The sequence below is a fragment of the Cucurbita moschata genome, unplaced genomic scaffold (assembly GCF_002738365.1).
Source record: "Cucurbita moschata cultivar Rifu unplaced genomic scaffold, Cmos_1.0 Cmo_Scf00015, whole genome shotgun sequence".
In the NCBI taxonomy this organism is placed as follows: Eukaryota; Viridiplantae; Streptophyta; class Magnoliopsida; order Cucurbitales; family Cucurbitaceae; genus Cucurbita; species Cucurbita moschata.
In genome coordinates this window covers 2807157-2826652 of record NW_019268531.1, presented here as the reverse complement: position 1 = coordinate 2826652, position 19496 = coordinate 2807157, and the positions used below count along the sequence as shown (strand labels likewise).

At 36.5% G+C, this 19496-nt stretch overlaps 3 protein-coding genes and 1 long non-coding RNA gene across 7 annotated transcripts; all 4 read left to right on the top strand.

Annotated features, from left to right (window-relative positions):
* The first annotated feature begins 12 nt into the window (after positions 1 to 12).
* Positions 13 to 1442, top strand: LOC111453341 (vacuolar protein sorting-associated protein 28 homolog 2). 2 transcript variants are annotated; one of them, XM_023094398.1, is made up of 2 exons: positions 13 to 95; positions 551 to 1442. In XM_023094398.1, exon 2 carries the CDS (start codon positions 658 to 660, stop codon positions 1285 to 1287), a length of 630 nt encoding a protein of 209 aa, XP_022950166.1. In that variant the 5' UTR covers positions 13 to 95; positions 551 to 657; the 3' UTR covers positions 1288 to 1442. The 2 variants fall into 2 exon arrangements, with proteins under 2 accessions (XP_022950166.1, XP_022950167.1); XM_023094399.1 differs by having other exon boundaries at positions 22 to 101.
* A 198-nt stretch (positions 1443 to 1640) lies between these two features.
* On the top strand, positions 1641 to 3119 carry LOC111453343. Its single transcript, XR_002712250.1, has 2 exons — positions 1641 to 2137; positions 2381 to 3119. It is a non-coding gene; the product is annotated as an uncharacterized LOC111453343 (long non-coding RNA).
* A 343-nt stretch (positions 3120 to 3462) lies between these two features.
* LOC111453022 (sphingosine kinase 1) lies at positions 3463 to 8451 on the top strand. 2 transcript variants are annotated; one of them, XM_023093940.1, is made up of 11 exons: positions 3463 to 4019; positions 4556 to 4678; positions 4782 to 4882; positions 5063 to 5135; positions 5377 to 5463; positions 5576 to 5653; positions 5832 to 5902; positions 6297 to 6590; positions 7312 to 7434; positions 7622 to 7785; positions 8169 to 8451. In XM_023093940.1, the coding sequence occupies exons 1-11, from the start codon at positions 3692 to 3694 to the stop codon at positions 8170 to 8172; spliced, it is 1446 nt and encodes a 481-aa protein (XP_022949708.1). In that variant the 5' UTR covers positions 3463 to 3691; the 3' UTR covers positions 8173 to 8451. The 2 variants fall into 2 exon arrangements, with proteins under 2 accessions (XP_022949708.1, XP_022949707.1); XM_023093939.1 differs by lacking the exon at positions 8169 to 8451 and having other exon boundaries at positions 3464 to 4019; positions 7622 to 8063.
* A 1959-nt stretch (positions 8452 to 10410) lies between these two features.
* On the top strand, positions 10411 to 19454 carry LOC111453020 (B3 domain-containing protein Os07g0563300). Of its 2 annotated transcripts, XM_023093936.1 has the most exons (15): positions 10411 to 10490; positions 10629 to 10790; positions 11722 to 11803; positions 11915 to 12013; positions 12472 to 12808; positions 12982 to 13327; positions 13531 to 13627; positions 13985 to 14159; positions 14956 to 15029; positions 15954 to 16022; positions 16100 to 16363; positions 16925 to 16974; positions 17282 to 17395; positions 17958 to 18028; positions 18192 to 19454. In XM_023093936.1, exons 2-15 carry the CDS (start codon positions 10636 to 10638, stop codon positions 18959 to 18961), a joined length of 2703 nt encoding a protein of 900 aa, XP_022949704.1. In that variant the 5' UTR covers positions 10411 to 10490; positions 10629 to 10635; the 3' UTR covers positions 18962 to 19454. The 2 variants fall into 2 exon arrangements, with proteins under 2 accessions (XP_022949704.1, XP_022949705.1); XM_023093937.1 differs by lacking the exon at positions 10411 to 10490 and having other exon boundaries at positions 10511 to 10790.
* Positions 19455 to 19496: the final 42 nt, after the last annotated feature.

Below are 19496 nucleotides of genomic sequence, written 5' to 3'. Positions count from 1 at the left end.
CCCCCCCCCCCCCCCCTCTCTCTCTTTCTCTCTCCAGATTTCTTATTCATCGCCTCCTCCGTCTCTCCCATTCACGAATCGCCTCTCTTTCTCTTGTAAGGGTTAATATCTCCCTCTCTTCTTAGACTGTTCTTCTTGTCTGTTTCGTTTTGATTCTCGCTCAGTTCAGTTGATTCTTTGTTTTACTTTTTTTTTTTTTTTCCCCTCTGTTCTTGTTACTGATTTTTCTGTTTGGCTGCCGAGAAATTGAAGGAAAATCATGAATTACAAGTCTTTGTTTGTTGTTTGCCTCTTGTTCTACGAAAATCTTTGTCTTTTTTTCTTCTAGATCCGGTTTCTATTGATGATTCTACTGTATTTCGTTGCGATTTCAGGGTTTATTGTGTTTTTCAATTTGATTTGGCTCCAATCAAGAACCTATGTTTTGTTTTTCCTTCCTCACGTCTCTAGATTGAACTGATTGTGGTTGTATTTTGTGGTTTTTGAGTGTTGATTTGTGGAATTGAGCCTTTCTGGATTTATGTTTACTTTATCTCTGTGTTTTCTTCAGTGAAGGAAGGTTTTTCTCTTTGCGCGTGTCCCGTTCTCTTCTCCAATCCTTCACGTAATATAGAATCACTAATTTCTCTTCACCATTCGCACTCGAAGATTGCTTCAATGGAGGTCAAGCTTTGGAACGACAAGCGCGAGAGAGAAATGTACGACAATTTTGCAGAGCTCTACGCCATTATTAAGGCCACTGAAAAGCTTGAAAAGGCTTACGTCCGTGACATTATCCCCTCCTCCGATTATGAGACTGAATGCTTTAAACTCATCGCACATTTTAAAACCCTGGCCTCGACGCTCAAAGACACAGTCCCGAGTATTGAACGATTTGCAGACACATACAAAATGGACTGTCCGGCGGCGATTAATCGTCTTGTGATCTCTGGGGTGCCTGCGACGGTGGAGCACAGGGCATCTGCCGCTGCCTCCTCCACTACCTCCGCCGCCATTGTGGCGGAGTGTGTGCAGAACTTTATTACAGCTATGGATTCATTGAAACTGAATATGGTAGCTGTGGATCAAGTGCACCCCCTGCTCTCGGATCTCTTTGCTTCACTGAACAAATTGACCATTCTGCCGCCGGATTTTGAAGGGAAAACGAAGATGAAGGAGTGGCTTGGACGACTTTCGAAAATGGGCGCGGCGGATGAGTTAACTGAGCAGCAGGCTCGGCAGCTTCACTTTGATCTTGAATCTTCTTATAATTCATTCATGGCCGCTTTGCCTACTGCTGGTACTTGAATGTTAATGGCAATCTTGTGTGTGTGTAAATAAAGGCTTATTGATTTTGTCGTACTGCATAAATTCACTATCTTCATGAATGGATTGTGCTCCTTTTTCTTTCCTTTCAATATGGATTTCTGTTGAAGGAGTTGAACCCCTCTTTTATTTATTTATTCTTATATTCGTGCTCTTGAATTTCCATTGCTGCTTTAGATGGATTGGAAGAATTGTACTTGTAAATTATGATTGTTGTGAGAAAAATTTGTGCTTTGGAACTCGAGGAAAATGGGAACTGCACTGCAATGCACCAAGATGGGTTAGGCTTGGCTTAATGCCTGGACCCATGATCTTGTGAGTATCGATAGGTATGTTCTTCTATTAGGCTCTTTCTTTCAAACTCCTCGTGGGTTTGAAGAGAGTGCTATCAATTATGCTTGTGATATTCTGGTTTTTGTAAGAAAATATTTTGCTTTTGAAGCAGAGGAAAGTGGAAAATGCTGCCATGCTGCGCCAAGAGCTATATCTGCATCTGATCCACAAATCCTTTTTTAGGTACTTTTGGGGTTATGTGGGGTTGGATTTAGTGACTTTTTGGCTTTCAGTTCCAGAACTCGTGGGTTATTACATTGTTACAGATCTTTATTCAGTAACTTATTTCCTCATTGGCTGGCTCATTTCCCCAAACTATTTGTCCATTTTCTTCTCGCAGTAGTTTGTCCTCAATGCTGAATTTTCTTGTGTTTGAAGCATATCTTGCTAGTATAAAGCATGTCAATCCAAATCATGGCAAGCATCTATTTCCCAATCTTCGTCTTAGCAACTACGGCGGGCTTTGATTGCCTGGATCTCCCACCTTTCCAGTACCCAAGTAAGTTTTAAGTTGTGATTTCTAATGCCTATGGCTATACTTTTTTTCTTGAACTTTTTGTATCTCGAGTTCTAATGGACAAGTAATTCTAGTTTGAAAAGAACATTGAATCTAAAATTGATATAATTAAAGGTTTTTATGATGCCTAATTTGATTGAGTTGGATTTGATTGAATTGAGCCGTAAATTTGTTGTTAATTGTATGTTATTAATTGTATGTTAGTAAATTTGTTGTTAATTGTAGGTTCATAAGTGAAGAGTTTGGTCCACATGAAGAGTTTGGTCCATCCACCTACTTGGTTGTTGGGCAGTGTATTTGGACATTTTCTTTCCCCATCCTCGAGACATAGACTATATATGTGAGATCTCACATTGGTTGGAGAGGAGAACGAAGGATTCTTACAAGGGTGTTAAAACCCCTCCCTAGTAAATGCATTTTAAAAATCTGGAGGGAGGAGAAGTTCAAAGAGAACAATATTTACTAGCAGTGACTGCTCCAATATATATATATTAAAACTATATTCAATGAGGTCCACCATGATTTTATCTTGCAATTATATATATTAAAACTATATTGAATATAAGGTCCACCATGATTTTATCTTGCAATCTTGGATAGGGATAGCAGGTGGGGCATAGAGGCTGTGAGAATGTGAGAATGTGAGAAATACCTATCCATCCCTACGCAGGAAGGGGGCAGATTCCATTGCACTGAGCTGCCCATGTTCAATAATGTTTGCGAAGGATAATGGCACGTGAAGGTTGGAGTCTAGAAAGAAGATCATCTCCAACTTTTTGGTATCAATTCATTCCAAGCGTGCAACTTTGCTGCCATACGAATTAGTATTTTATTGCTACTGAGTATGGATGGACCTATCGTGTTGTGCTAATCTATTTTTTTTTTCGCTTCAATCCAAAACCGAACTTTTATGTCTATTTAGTTTATAAATTTTTATAAATTAGTGGAAAAGCCATAAAGTTTTCATCTTGTATTTATTAAAAAGAATTGTAAGTTCTTCTGTAAGTTTATTAACTTAAACGCAAATTTAAGATTAGGAGACTAAAATATAATCTAATTTTGAACTTCGTTAGAGCTTTGTTCATCCAAATTTAATAATTAATTTAAGAATTTAAATATTTTTCTAAAAATACAGGAAAATAAAATCTGGTTTTATTGGATAATTTAGAAATGTGTATTATTTTTTTTTTTTTTTTTTTTCCTAAAATGTGTTTAAAGGTCGAAACCCATTTTTATGTATGCAGTTATTTATATTATCAAAGAAGAAGTGTTTTGCACGGATTCAAAAAATAATATAAAAAATCTTAAAATCGTGTTGGAAAATTGAACCAACCGGGGGTTTGGTTAGTTAACCGTCGTCCAGCCTACGGTCCTTCTCAGTTCGGAGCCGGGCCAGCCCACCATTGCTGTCTAAACGCCCATGTTTCTTTTACTCTGATTGGGTCTCTCCGCCGGCCACCATCCACACAACATAGAGCACATACGTATAAGAGATCGATATCCAGACGTTTTTTCCTAATCGATTCTGTTCTGAAGATGGATCAATCCGGAGATTCAAAGCCCATCCTCAACCACCGTGTTCTCCTCCCCGATGGAAGCGTCACGCCGATGATTCTCACAGCTGACGGTTGTCTTCGGTGGTTGGAGGAAGGTCAACGGAGTTTGTCTGTTGATAAGGAGGTTCTCGGATTCTCCACGGATGGTCCGAATATTAGGATCAAAGCTCTCGTGGAGGACCTTGGTGGATTGCTGTGCTTTGGGAGCAGTGGAGGTTTGGTGAGGAAGGAGTTTGTGTTTCAACCACTTTCTGAGGAGTCGCGGGCGCTTTGGTGTCTGAAGCTCCGTGAATGCGTTGATTTGCTTGGTAATATTATCATTATCATCCGGAATCCTGCCTGGTTTTAATATTGACTTTGGTAGTTTTTGGTAGTTTAGGAAATGCATGGAAAGAAGGGATTACCTGTTTCTGCCTGTTGGTTGCTTTGATGATTTACTGTTTTGGTTTCTCTCCTCCAATCTCTCAAGAGCTTAATGAAAACTCATAATCTAATTCTTCGTTCTTGATACTATTCATTCGGCTTAATTTCGAAACGGAAAGAAAAGGAAACTCTTCTTATTACGATGATTCTCTTTGCAAATTCCTGTCGCCATATGTTAGTTTCGGTATAGGGATGAATATACGATGCATATGGTAAGGTGCGTTAGATTTTTGGCTGATTAAGAGTCCGAGAATCCTCCGTGATCTCTAATTCGGAGGCATTAATGGTATGCCTTGTTTTGGTATTTGATTTCTCGTAAGCAAAGCAAGGGAACGTCAATGCTTTTAGTGCTTCAAGCTCGTTCTGCCTAGTATTCTTTTCCCATTGTTTTCTGGAATAGTGACATCTATGTTCCCCCCAGGTCGTCCAAAGAGGCTGTTTGTTTTCGTTAACCCATTCGGTGGGAGAAGAGCTGGTTACAAAATCTATCTAGATGACGTGAAGCCTATTCTTGACGATGCCGAAATCGTTGTCACACTGCAAGGTGGGATTACTTCCCAGAGATCTGTAATAATTTCACTTTGAGTTCGACTTTAGCATTTAATAGGGGGTTTTATTAATTTCATTTCATCTGATTTTAACTTTAGAGACTAAATATCAGCGGCATGCGGAGGAGGTTGCTTATTCGTTGGATATTACCAAATACGATGGTATTGTTTGTGTTAGTGGTGATGGAATCTTGGTAGAGGTTTGTCGTCCTCCCCTTCTTGCTTCTTAAATTTATGGTCTTTCTACATTCTAGGTGCTTACTGCTTTAGCCTTCTCATTGTCACATTTGTTTTTTCTTCTGTTCTTGTTTCCATAGATGACTTCATCTTTATTTTCCCCCCTGTTTCCTCATTCTGACAAGCTTCACATTGTTTAGTAGGTAATAAACGGACTGCTGAGGAGAGATGATTGGGTTGATGCAATAAAGACACCTCTAGGAGTAGTGCCTGCAGGTGCCATACTCTTAGCTCTGTTGTGCGTGTGAATTGTAATGCCTATACCGAATCATTTCTGGTGAAAGAATTTGCGTGTCGTGTCTTATTGTACTCAATCTCAGTATATTTCCTCCTCAACTAACAAAAAAACATTCCCACTCTGTTACTATTATTGGGGTTCCCTGCGTTGATAGCTAACATACTAATGATGGAACAACGAGAATTCTATTAGTATTTATTGGGGTTTATAAATGCATAGGCACTGGAAATGGAATGGCGAAATCACTTCTTCACTCAATCGGTGACCCTTGTACAGCATGCCATGCTACTCTTGCCATCATTCGGGGTATGCATAGTTCTGTCAATTATTTTCCCGATCGTTTTCCCCCATCTCTAATTTTTATCTTCTTTTACTATATGTTTGAAGCATTTTGCCTGCAAATTTTAATTTCTTGCAGGCCATAAATGTTCATTGGATGTTGCCACCATTTCGCAAGGAGAGGTTAAACATTTTGCAGTGTTGATGCTTGCTTGGGGTAACTCTAACATAAAATCTCTCTCTTTAATTCGATCTGTAGTTGAGATTAATTTTTCTATTTCTCATGGAAAATGTAAAATTCTCTTTTTGCCGATGCTGTTGTTTCTGGTTTTTGCTTTGATTGTTATATGAAATAACTTTAGTTTGCCCACTCATCGACGATTGCTTCATTTCAGGATTGATAGCAGATATTGACATTGAGTCGGAAAAATATAGGTGGATGGGAAGTGCTCGGTTAGATTTTTATGTATGTATGACTAAATCATAGAAGATATGTTTGATACACAATTTATTTTGATTTGTTCTTCTGATGCTCTTTACGTCACAACATGTTTGTAAACTCAGTAAGAATAGTTATGAACAACAGAACAAACAAACTAAAAAGTGAATGACATATAGTATCTCTAAGAATAAAAGGTCAATTGGCTGTGAGCATATTATAATTTTAAATCTTCATGTATTTTTAGTTTTTCTTTTTAATTTATTTCTGGTGAGTTTATGTCTACGATGCAGAAATCTCTGGTTTAGAATTAATCAGTAACCCGTTGCATTGTGTGATTTTCAAATTCATCTGAGGTTCCCTCATATCATTGCAAAAGTGAATAATTGGTGTCACAATGCTAAGTATTTCTTGTGTTTAGGCTCTTCAACGAATTATAAGTTTGAGGCACTACAAAGGTGGTGTTTCTTTTGTACCTGCACCTGGATTTGAAGATTATGGAGAGCCGACGAGGTACGATTATGAAACTGCTAGCATAGTAGATGTTGACAAAAGTGATGGTGAGACCGATAATATTCGGCGGCATGGGTACGAAGGACCTAATATCAACTTGAAGGATTTGAATTGGAGAAAATTTGACGGACCTTTTATTTCAGTCTGGCTTCACAATGTACCTTGGGGAGCTGAAAACACCATGGCAGCACCAGATGCTAAGGTTAGTTTGTTTTGTGAAGTTGTTTGAATATTAATCGGAAATTCTCCTTGATATTGCAATAATGTTGTTTTCCTACAATGAACATATGGGTGTCAGTTTCCATACATGACCTTTGCATAGGATACACCATTTTGGATGTCTAGTTTGAAATGTATCATTTAGGCTCTCGTTAAAGATAACAATTCCAAATTATGACTTCGATTTTCTTTGGCAACTTCTATTTCCGCCTGAAACTGCCAAGGGGAAAAGCTAGCAAATTAAATCATCTCCTTTGGGTTGCCACAAGACTGAGTGATTTCTTCATATCCTGATTCCCCAGGTGTGAATCTTGCATCCGTTCATTATTTTGAACGGTTCTAGCATTTATGAATGTTGACAGATTTACTGTTAGTGATGTTTCAACACCTGAGTAACTGTGTGCAGAAAAGTATTAATATTATATTGTTTATATAATATTTATATCTTGTTGCTTATTTTTTATGTTTCATGAATGATTTTTTTACATATAATGGAAATGTCGATTTACCCCTTATATCATTGTCAAAGTCATGTATGGAAACTTGTTGAGCATTTAATATCATGGGTTTAATTGCCAAGTTACCTGTTGTTTGCCACTGCAGAGTTCTCTCACTTGGGTACTTGGGAATGCTACAATTTACTACTTTATCTTATGTGTGTTTAATGATGACGTATAATACCATTATTGTCTGTTGATATGCAGATGTCAGATGGTTTCTTGGACTTGATTATTATCAGAGACTGCCCAAAATTATCCTTGCTAGCGTTGATGACTGAGTTGAATAATGGAAGGCATGTCAAGTCACCATTTGTTACATATATCAAGGTTCATATTTCAGTTTTATGTTGACGTTTTCTATCTTCTATCAATCATCTCTTGCTAAGCTGTGATTTGTGACAGAAACCTTGAATGTTTCCTCTTGCATTGCATTGTGAAATTATTTTATCAGATTCTTATTTTGGTCTTTCAGTTTTTTCTCGAGATGTTCTTCATATTGAGCAACTAATTGTAGGTCAAAGCATTTATTTTGACACCTGGCACGCGGGTGGAGGAGCCTAACAAAGAAGGAATTATAGACGCAGATGGAGAGGTCTTAGCTTTGGGGAGGGAAACTATCACGAGTGGTCAGAAAACTCTTATGAATTATGATAAACTTCAAATCAGCATGCATCAAGGGTTAGCTACTCTATTTTCCCCTTGTAGGGATTGATCAAATCAGATTATCTTGATCCAATTTTATTGCTGATTTGGAAGAGGAAACAACCCTGATTTTTTCCCCTCAACTGTAAAGAAATAATATATAGCAATTTAAGAGGTGGCAAAATTGGGTGCATAACTGTCGTCTTGGAAAATTTTCAGTTCATAATTGTTCTTGATGTCTAGTGTTTCTGTTACAGACTAAAGACATAATAATACAAACACAAATATTAATACCAAATTAAAGGTATTCATGACCTTGTTTAGATGTTAGGTGCAGGTTCCAGTTCACAAAAGTGAAGTACACGAGAATCCAAATTGGTAAATGGAAGCTTGCTTTCTAATCCTTTTTTACTGTACAGTTGATGTGAAACGAGTAGGTGAACCCGGCACAGTTTGTGTAGTACAAAAGTGATTGGAATCAATGAAATTAGGCATTTATTAAGACTCTCTCGCCATAGGAGCAGGCGCTTTTGTGATTATCAAGATAAGTAGAGGCGTAATACACCAGCTATGGTCAGTTACTTGAGTTCTCTACAGGTAAATTTTATTGAATTATGATGGTATTGACCCTGTTTCAGTTTCACTATTGTTTATAGACATTAGAACAGGAATTTCAATCTGGTGGAACAAAAAATCTACAAGTACTTCACTCTCTGATTACTCTGAACGAATTATTATTGTTGTTGTGTGGCCCTATTTTCTATTTTTGCAGCTTGATGAGCAGCACCAAAAACGAATCAAGTACTGTACCGTGATATAAATGCAGGTTGGCCTTTTCGGGTACCATCTAAGTCAATGAGCTTGATGACAACACTCATTTTGCATACTGTTTGATGCCCCACTCCCTACCCTTTTTCCTCTAACTCTGATTTGTGATGCATATGAATTGAAGTGGGGCCTCCAACTCCGGTGGATTCATCCTTATCAGATAAGGCTTTCACAATTCAACCCTCGACCCACGTCGGGTTAGTTTTTCTACCATACATGTTCATTCATAATTCATGCTGCCGAATTTAAATTCATATAAGTATATATCAATTACTGTTGACTTGCTCGGTATGTTTTACTCTTCCCTTAACGTTTTGAAATTTCATTTTTGCCATCGTTATCTGAATTTGTTTCGTAAAATATATTAGTTAGCAATCTTTGTTAGACAGTAAGAATTTAAATTTTTTGAAACATAGAGGACAAAATTGGAAGCAACAGCAGGTTTTCTTAGATTTTTTTAAGAAATTGACTAAACTTTTTAGAATTTAAGAATATTTTTTAAATATAGCACTAGGAGTTTTCATCCAAAATTAATATGAGATTTTTTTAAAGATATTTTTACAAAATTTAAAATAGTTATTATCGAAAGGGTATTTTAGATAAATTATCAAATTTATAGATATTTTTATCGGTTTGGTCTTAAATTAAACCAAACCTATTTTTCTGTTATAACGTAGTTACTAGCTACATTCTCGTGCAAACGTTTTCAAGCATTTGTCTACATCAATTTGAAACGCCGTTATCTGGTGGGTCCTACCTACTTTGTAATTTTATCACTTCCCATAAATATTTTGTTGGTGCGACCTTCTCCCTAAACCCTAAAAAGAAACTGATATAATTTAAGTTAATTCGAGTTAATTTTAAATAGAGTGAAGTAAATTGTAGTTTTAAACTATATACTAAAATCCCAAAATACACTATTGATTTTGAAAAAAATGTCCCATTTTAGCACTTTATAAATGTCACAAAATAAATATACTATACATGTAAATGTACATTTTTTTCTACAATAAAAGTGCAAAATCACTAAATAATGCATTAAATTAGCACGTGGGTTATTTTAGAGAGATACAAAGAAAATATGAATTAGATGCATGAAAATATATAAGGTAGTAACGGTTTGGCCAAAAATAAAATTTATGAAAACAATTTATTTTCTATAATAAACTTGGCAGCAGGTTTTATTCTCAACCAACTGTCACCTAACAGCTCTTTTGCCAGCAAACTCATTCAATTATTAATTATAGTTTGTCTTTAAAAAAAAAAGAAATTATAAAATAAATAAATATGTTTTTCAAACCCGCGCGTGTTCGAATAGTCTGGCGGGCCATGCATTCTTTATTATTCACTCTAAACCAAAAAAAGAAAAAGAAAAAATAGATACCTTTCTACATGCGCCACGTGGCAATTAAAAATATATTTAATTACATATTTTGGCCTGCTTTCATAATTAAATGTTGGAATATATAATTTTTATAATTTGTTTTTAAATTCAATTCGTGTTTTGAAAATTAAGAAAAATAGATTTTTAATTAAAAAAAAACATTTTTCGGAGGTATATTAAATTTTGAATTTTGTAAGAGTTTAAAAAATAAATTGATATTATTATATATAATTTTAATAATTTAGGAAATAAATTAGGTTTAGCATATTATTTGAATATAATATAGTTTAGAATTATAATAATTAGTAATAATAAAAAGAAAGAAAAAGGACACGACTCGACGTGATTTTGAAGCCTCGTGGACTGATTGTATTGTACTGACTAAAATAATAATATTTTCTATTTTTTATTTTATTTTTTATTTTTTATTTTTGGGTTCGTTTAAATAGGTCGCTGTCTTCTCTCCTTCCCTCTTCTGGTTTCATAGGCATCTTGTTTTGCTCGTCGTCCCATGATAATTGCAGATCAGGTCGCAACCACCATTTCCAACTCTTCTCCCTTTCTTTCTCCTCTTCTTCTCTCCTTGCACGTCTCTCTCTCTCTCTCTCTATATATATTGCTTCTCTTTCTAGGGTTTGCACTTTTCGACTTCCTCTTCCTACTGCAGGGCTCCGATGTCGTCGGCTGTTACTACTGCTTCTTCCTCCTCCTCTCCTATTTCCTCTAGACCATGCCATAATTCCGACTGTAAGGAACTCAGGCCTGAGCGCTCCAGAAAAGGATGGCGTCTTCGCACTGGCGACTTTGCCGAGCTCTGTGATCGATGCGCGTAAGTTAATCTTGCTACTTTCAATCACTGTCTCTCTCTCTCTCTCTCTCTCTCTCTTTTTTCACTTGGTTTGGTCCTCTTATGAGTTTGATATTTATATGGCGGCCTTGGACTTTTTTTTACTTGGTTTAGTGCAGGTCAGTGGAAGGGGAGTATTTTTTGTCCCCTCCACTTTATTCGCCGTTCTTTTTTGTGAGGACGTTTCGACATTGGTTCCAGTCGTTTTTTTTTTCTCTAGTTTCGAGTTGTACGTTTTGAGGTTCTGGGGATTGGTTGTAGCTCAATGAATTACGGTCGTAGTTTTTAAATCCGGTGGAGCTTTATTTTCCGTTCTAGAGAGTTTTCCGACGTGTGTGGTGGGGCTGAAGAATTAAACAATTTTCATTTCAAGATTTGTTTTCTAGCGACCTGTAGAAGTTTGTTGGTTTATGTTCTGATTGGAAGCTCTTTTGTTGAAGCTGAAGGCTGGACTGATACCAGCAATTGTTCTTATGATATTCACATTATTGCTTGGATATTATTTTCTTCTTGGAAGTTGGAGCGGCATTGGCTTGTTAACATCTTTTTGCAATTTGTTTCTTAGTGCGCCCACGTATCTTGCTTAAGATCTTCTAGGCGACAGGAAGTTTGCGTGGCCATATATATTATGGATTAAGAGCGCTGAACAGTGGATTTAGTACATTGAATATATATACTATATTTATATTGATGGATTTAGCACATTTTGATTAAGAGTGCCAAATAAATAGGAAAGTAAACAGATACCGTACGATGGTTGGTTGTGATGAGACGATTTTTTGAATTAAAAGATTATGTTGATTGGAATTCGCCTATGCGTATGAGTGGTTATGTTTTCTTGTAATACTGTGGATAAAATACTCAATAGACTTCGAAAATTTTAAGAACTCTGTTTAAATTCAATTTTTTATAGTTCTGCTTATGAGGAAGGGAGATTCTGTGAGACTTTTCATTTGAATGCTTCTGGTTGGAGGTGCTGCGAATCCTGTGGAAAGGTGAGATAAAAAAAGTTCATTTCTATCAATTTATATGCTCAATCTTGTAAGATATGATCGTCATCTCCTATACTCCGCACATATTTACTAATGAAAAATCTCTTTCTCCAGCGGGTTCATTGTGGGTGTATTGTTTCAGCTCATGCATTCACCTTATTGGATCCTGGGGGTATCGAGTGCATGACATGTGCACGGAAGAATGTCATCTTAGTAAGGATGCATCTGGCTATTGTTCATTCTTTCATCAAGATTTTTTTCTAATTTTTCATACCTTTTTTGACCTTTTTGTTTGGTTTGTGACTTATGAGTAAAATGTTTGGTTGTGACTTCTGTCTCAATGCTGATGGCAGCAATTGCATATTGATCTCAGAAGGAAACCTCTTGGTGAAAATGGAAATTACAAGGCGATAGTTTTTTTTTTTTTTTTCCTTCAAGTCTGGCCATAATTGTCACCTTGTTCTAAATTAATAGTATCATTTAAATTGATGTGATTTAAGTTGATAAAGATACATTTTTCTTAACAAGCCTCTAGCCAGCTCTGACACCTTCTCAGCATCCTTAATATATTATTTTTTGTAGGTTCTTTTCTAGTGAATTATAAGTCAACAGTTTGGTTGAATTCCAACATATTCCTCATTCTAAGACAACTTTTTCATTTTTTGGTTCAGCCACTTAATCCAGCATGGCCACAGACTTTGCTTTTCCATTCAGCTTTCTCTGACAGACTGAAAGACCTGTCTGTGAAAAATTGGAGTCAGTTGGCTGGATCAGGTCCTGTACCATGGCGCCAAGCTCCCAGTATGTTCAATTCCTCCCTCCCTTCTGGTGAATTGCATCACAGACCACCTTATGAAGTTGACATATCAGCTGCGCTTAACAAACTCAATACTAGTGAAAGGTTGCCCGTGTCCATTGAAAAAAGAAAAAATGACGACTTCTCTGAAAGGTTCTTGAATGGGAGCCTGATGCAATGTGGACAGGATATTTGTGAAAATGGGACTGCAGGTGTGTATCTTCTCTTTTTTTTTTTTTTTTTTTCCCCAACTTTCTATGCTATGAAGAAGGGCAGATAATAAGTGAAATGCTGATCAGTCGTCATCGTTCATTTTGTTGAGAACGGTGTTTTAGTTATTATGAACACCAAGTATTGGCTGAGCCTGACTACTTATACTTTGTAGGAGGCATTAAATGTGAGGATAAACCTAGCTCATGTTCTACTATACCACAACAGTCTAGCTTTGTGAAGGAGGATTCATCTACTACGCAATATGGTTTGAATGTACCTTATGCACCTCCAAATGAACCAAGTGCAAGGAGTAGGATTTCTGGAACTCATTTGAGATCGACTTCACTATCTCCTCTGCCAAAGCAGATCCACACCAATTTGCAAAATGGCGCTGACTCCTCTAATGAACCACAGTCTCGCAATGGAAGGCCTAGGGGAGATTCACGTGGAAAGAATTATTTGCTTCCGCGATACTGGCCTAGGTTTACTGACCAAGAGCTACAACAAATATCTGTCGAGTATCCTTCCACTGATACAATCTTGGAATGATTTTATAATGCAAAATAATATAGTTGTTGAAGGCTTGTAATTCTGATTACTTGGCTTCTTACTCTTTTGAAGAATTTCAGTTAAATTCTAGTAGAAATATTCAAGGATCTTTTTACATAGTTTTGTCAAATATTTTAGAAGTATTTAGCTGGTAGCCTTGACAATCTTTCAGCTCAAATTCTGTAATTACTCCATTGTTTGAAAAAATGTTGAGTGCTAGTGATGCTGGGCGAATTGGGCGTTTGGTGCTTCCTAAAAAATGTGCAGAGGTGAGTATTCAATTTCTAGCGTCATACTGTTTCTAATTCTATTTGTGAGTTCAATATGTATATTAAAGTCCAATTCTGGTTGCAAATCGAATATGTTTACCAGTATTCTACTTGCAACTTGTAGGACTGAGGATTTTAGTGCCTTCAATCTTTTTAGCATAGTAGCTCTACTGTCGTACCTCGTAGTTATTTTGATACTTGAGATGGATTCTTAAAGGCAAATACTCGAGCTTAGTGAAATGCTTGCTGCTATTGATCGTTATGCATCGTTTTTGTTATGTTGCTTCATCTATGGATATACTTCACCTGTTTTTTCTGTCATCAATCAGTTGGTTATAATGTACTTTCTACCTGCAGGCCTATTTTCCATCAATTTCTCAGCCCGAGGGGTTACCTCTAAAAGTACAGGATGCAAAAGGAAAGGAATGGATATTTCAATTCCGGTTTTGGCCTAATAACAATAGCAGGATGTATGTTCTTGAGGGGGTTACTCCCTGCATACAGGCCATGCAATTGCAAGCAGGTGACACAGGTAAAGCTTATAACAGCAAGAAAATATGTATCCCATCAGGAATTACACACCTAATTTGTTAAAAGTTAGTTTCGGGGTGGCATTTGCTTCTTTTGGGGTTATTTTTCGTTGGAAGTGCTTTTTAATCTTTTTGAACACTTGCAATACCGTTAACTTGCTAGGCCAGTTTGATTGTAACGTTTTCAGTTCAGTATTTACAAGACCAAGGCTGTTTCCTTATAATTTCTATTTTGCTTTTGTTTGATCTCTCTTACCCAAATTTAAAATGCTTATATGTATTTCAAAAATCTTTTTTATATTTAAGATTTTGGAAAAGTTAATAAGAATTATTCAGAACGGCACGTTACAAAATATTAAAACTTTTAAAACATATATTTTTATGAATGCATAACACTAAAAACCAAAAAGTTGTTTGGTTAAGTTTAAAAACTGTTCTTTAAATGTTTTTTCCTTTAATTTTAGTCTCACGTGTCCTTTATTGAGAACAACGGAATTTATTTTTCTTTCAGAAATTTTCAGGCTTGCAATGATTACAAATTTACTTTTGGAAACCTCCCTATCACAATTCTATAAAATTGTTCTCAAAAGAGTAATCTGCAAAACAAATCGCCAAATAACTCCAAAATGTTTATCAAACAACCCCAATTTGTTCATGGTTCATTACTCATTTTCTTGAATGCTGCAAGTTATGTTCTCTGTTTTTTTTTTTTTAATCAAACCGCAAGTTTTATTTTTTATGATATATTGAGTACGGCCTCACTCATGTTATGGACTGAACTTCCTTCCATGTCATCAGTGACATTTAGTCGGCTAGAGCCAGAAGGGAAGTTGGTTATGGGTTTCAGAAAGGCCTCAGCAGCGGCTGATCAGGTTTTCCATTTTCAAGATAGCTTATGGCTTTTGTGTATGCTGAAAACCTTGAGTGAGATCGGCATCTAATGACATTAGGATATGGAAGTTAAATGCATTATTTTGTATGTAAAATAATATATGGATTCATTTTGTGCGAAGATCTTTCATTGTTCACTTCTTTTTAGCTATCAATTCGTATTTAAAACATCTAAGTTGCTATAATTTGCACCTGAGAATGAAACCAGAGTATTATAATTGATTTATTCAGTTTTAGATTGTTGAGAATGTTGGCAACAGTGCTTTCTGGAAAAATAGTTGCAAATGGTGACTTGATCGTTAAGGCGACTGCAGAAATATTGCAGAAGTAGTCTATTGAACATGATTCACAGAATAATGAAAGCTTTAGAGTAGGGCTAAATACGATGAATTAATGATAGAAAGGCAATCATCTAGGAAGTATAGTATGAAAGAAACTAGAGAATTTTTTTAATGCAAGTGTAATGTGCGGAAGTTGGTAACCTTGTAATTTGTAAGTTATACTTACAAGTTTGCATCATTATTTTATTTGAGATTTTGAAATATAACAAGTGCCTTTTAGGATTGGATCCATCGCAAGATTTAGTTTTAAATGAACATAACTAATGGACGAGGTAAATACTAATTATTTTGTGATGATTAAACGTACTGCCTAACTAAATTATTGTGATTTTTAATCTGCTAAATGAGAATTTGACGCCTGTCTGCAAATATTTACATGTATCATTTACTGAGTAAGTAATAGTCTTAGCAGGCTTTGTGATATAAATTTAAACTTATTGAGTGGTAATATTTTCTTGATCATGTCTAATTTTAAGCATGAGTTCCCAATTTTTCTTTACTATCAAAACAAATTGATTTTATCCCAAAAGTGCTTGTGTTTTAACTCAGTATTTGCTTTGACAGGAAAATGAAGCAAAAAAGACCAAGAATGGAGCTCTTGTACATGGAGATGTCAGTAATATGAAAGTCAAAGTTAGTAAGGCTTCATTTGCTATCCATTACTATAAACAATAACTATGGGTTCACCTTCATTTTCTTGAATCAACCAGGCTGAACTGGCTGATCCTAATTCGTGGACAAAAGTTGATAAGTCTGGATACATAGCGAAAGAGGTCTTGGGAGCCAAACCTTCAATTTCTAGAAAGAGGAAGAGCAGCACCTTGGGTTCAAAGAGTAAGCGCCTTAGAATTGAAAATGAGGACATGATTGAGTTGAAGATAACATGGGAAGAAGCTCAAGGACTGCTTCGGGCTCCTCCAAACCAAGTTCCTAATGTTTTGGTCATTGAAGGTTTCGAATTTGAGGAATATGAGGTATAACTTTCTAGAGCCATCAATTTTTGGTTCCATGTATTTATTATTAGCATTTCAATCCCGCTGTGAACTGAAAGTTAAGTATCCTTCTTCGACCAAACTTTTGGTGTTCACAACGGAATAGATACTTCGGCTTTGATGCTTTTAGTACTTGCAACTGGTTGTAGACCCTTATAGTTTGCTTATGTCGACAGTTATATGACTGATGGAAGTGACAAGCGTTTTTCACATTCTAATTCAATTGTTCTAAACTCAATTTTGAAATGCCCATCGCTGCTGTTGGATCCAGAAATTGTATTAATTTATGTCATGATTACAATGATTGTGACAATCATTTTGGAGATTGTCCTTTCTCTTTTATCCAATTGTTTGCCTCAGATTCATCATGATATGGCTTCAGCCATTCCTACTCGCCCAAGGTTCAAATTGCAAGTGGTGTGCTAGTCAGCTTTAAGATTAGAATAACAGTCCTTTGTGTGTTCATATGATGTCTAATCTTATGCTGCATGTATTTTAGGGTGATGGTAAGTAACATCGATAATCTGGCTTATGTTATTACAGGAGGCACCTGTACTTGGGAAGCCAACAATTATACCTCCTGATAATACAGGGTAAATGACCTCTCTTTTTTGGTGGGTTGATGACTTTCGTGTACCGTTTCTGCATTGTCATGATGTTCATTTTTCCTTCGGAACTCTCTTCTATACGTGCTAGGATGTCCATTCAAATAATTTTCCTGTTACAATGTTTTGCTCTTCTTTTTTTCTTTTCTTTTTCATATATCAAGGATGCGTGAGTATAATAGCTTTTTTCTTCTTCCTGTGGTTGTGACATCTTACCATATATAACATTGGCAAGCCTGTAAGTTAAATATATATTATCCTTGTGCGTTCCAAATACTGTGGTTTTTTTTTTCAGTGAAAGGATTCAATGGAATCAATGTGAAGACTGTTTGAAGTGGCGAAAATTGCCAGCCAGTGCTGTTCTTCCCTCAAAATGGACTTGTTCTGACAACTCATGGGATCCTGAGAGGTAAAAAGGCCACATTATTCTCTTTTAAATCATAAGGAGATCTAAATAGTAAGCACAGAGGAGTATTTTTCTTTTCATCTTGCTGCAGACTTATAGTGTAGCTGGGGATTTCTCCTCCGTTCTCCAATATGTATATTTGTCGTTTGGACTTGTGTTATCATGCTGCTGGTTCTAGAGGTTAATTATTTAGGCACTCTATGATAACAATATCGTTTTTAGTTTTCTGTTTTTAAAATTTACGCTCGTTACCCCGGTTTTCTTACCGTGATTTTTAGCTTTACTAAGTAAATATTTGAATTCTTAGTTAAATTCTAAAAACAAAAACAAAAAAGTCATGATTATCAAACGGGGTCTTAATGTCTTTCGGTCAATAAAAAAAAAATTGGTAGGCTAAGGTAATGCTTTCTGATGTGTTTCCTTAGCATTCATAGTCCCTTGGAGGCAATTTCGTGGAGGGAAGGATTAAAAATAGTCGTGGGAGTTTTTGGGAGGAATTATCTTGGTGCTTCTGATGTAGTCAGTGGCCTCTGGATTTTACTAATATAATTCTCTCTGCCACTAGATCTTTCTGCTCAGCAGCTCAAGAGCTGTCAACAGAGCAGCTGGAAGAACTACTATCCCCCGGTGATTCAGGTGTGAATTGTTCATAACAAAAACTATTGCATCTTTGACCGTATCTTCATGCATAAATGAATCTCAATTGATTTTATTAGATTGTTCTCTAGTTTTTGTCCATTTCTCTTATTAATTTTTTGTTTTGTACCCAATGTTCCTAATCTGTTGATTTTATTTATAGCTGCTCCTGTCAAGAAGGCTACCAAACTAGAACCAGATAATGTGGAAGCTCTGGAGGGACTCGACACACTTGCAAATTTAGCCATCTTAGGAGAGGGTGAGGTAAGCCAGGCCACTACGAAGCACCCCCGTCACAGACCCGGATGCTCATGCATAGTATGCATTCAGCCTCCAAGTGGGAAGGGACCAAAACATAAGCAGACATGCACCTGTAATGTCTGCCTGACAGTAAAGCGTCGTTTTCAAACATTAATGCAACGACGTGAAAAAAAGCAATCTGTAAAGGAAGCAGAAACTATACGCCAAAGGCAACAATTTCAGGATGAAATGTTCCTGGATAGATCAATGGACGATGAATCTCTTACTTGCAGTAATACAAGTACAAGTAAACTGATTGAGGAAGGAAAAATGAACGATGACTCTGATGAGGATCCTAATAGGAACAAGCCATCCACTTCACCTTTCAAAGGCCAAATTGATTTGAATATGCAGCCAGAGCGAGAAGACGAGCTGTCTCCAGGTTCTGATTCTGGAAGCATGATGAAAAATCTTCAAGATACTGGGGATAGATTCTTTGAGCAACAGAGATTGAACTCTGGTGGCACGGGGAGTTCATCAAGTGATCCGTTAGAACCGGGAGGGGAACGTGAACACAGAGGTGAGAATATTAGCAGTGTCATTGATCTCAGTAGCATCAATGTAGACGCGGATAAGGGCCAGCCTGCAACCGTGTCCTTCAATGCTTCGGCATCCATGCCATCCACAGGTTGAGTAAAAGCATTCTTGCTTACATGCGGGTACTTCATATGTGGGTCAGTTTTTGTTGTACATTCATCCGCGCTGACTTCATCCATTTGCAAAACTGTACATAAAGAGCGTCAGGAAGTGTTGATCAGGATTGAGACACAACCACTCTCTATAGCAGCTTTAGATGACAGCGGGATGCTGAGCAGGGAACTGACTGATGATATCGCTTAGAGAGCCAATAATCTGACATTAGGAAAGCATATAATCAATACTTCATGCAGGAGTATTAACAGCTGAATTTGATCTCCAGTACAGTTGAAAATGGAAACTGGTTTCCAAGTTTGGCTCCGATTCCATTTCTTGGGATAATCTCCAGTAATTTTATTCCATTGCTCTAGTTTTGTGTTTAATAGGTCTTTCATTTTTTTACTCCAGCAGCATTTGGAGTTAGGAGATTCGAATGCTATATTCTTAAACCAATCTGATCGTTGTTATTACTTGATACTTATTTGGTTGAGTTGTTATTACTTGATACTTATTTGGTTGAGATCTTTCTACA

Excerpts from the sequence above, each read along its gene's own strand:
- LOC111453341 (XM_023094398.1), top strand. The coding sequence starts at position 658 with ATGGAGGTCAAGCTTTGGAACGACAAGCGCGAGAGAGAAATGTACGAC.
- LOC111453022 (XM_023093939.1), top strand. The coding sequence starts at position 3,692 with ATGGATCAATCCGGAGATTCAAAGCCCATCCTCAACCACCGTGTTCTC. Across the intron at positions 4,679-4,781 it reads AATCGTTGTCACACTGCAAG|AGACTAAATATCAGCGGCAT; the intron begins GTGGGATTACTT and ends TTTTAACTTTAG. Across the intron at positions 5,903-6,296 it reads GTGCTCGGTTAGATTTTTAT|GCTCTTCAACGAATTATAAG; the intron begins GTATGTATGACT and ends TCTTGTGTTTAG.
- LOC111453020 (XM_023093936.1), top strand. The coding sequence starts at position 10,636 with ATGTCGTCGGCTGTTACTACTGCTTCTTCCTCCTCCTCTCCTATTTCC. Across the intron at positions 16,364-16,924 it reads TCGAATTTGAGGAATATGAG|GAGGCACCTGTACTTGGGAA; the intron begins GTATAACTTTCT and ends ATGTTATTACAG. Across the intron at positions 16,975-17,281 it reads ATACCTCCTGATAATACAGG|TGAAAGGATTCAATGGAATC; the intron begins GTAAATGACCTC and ends TTTTTTTTTCAG.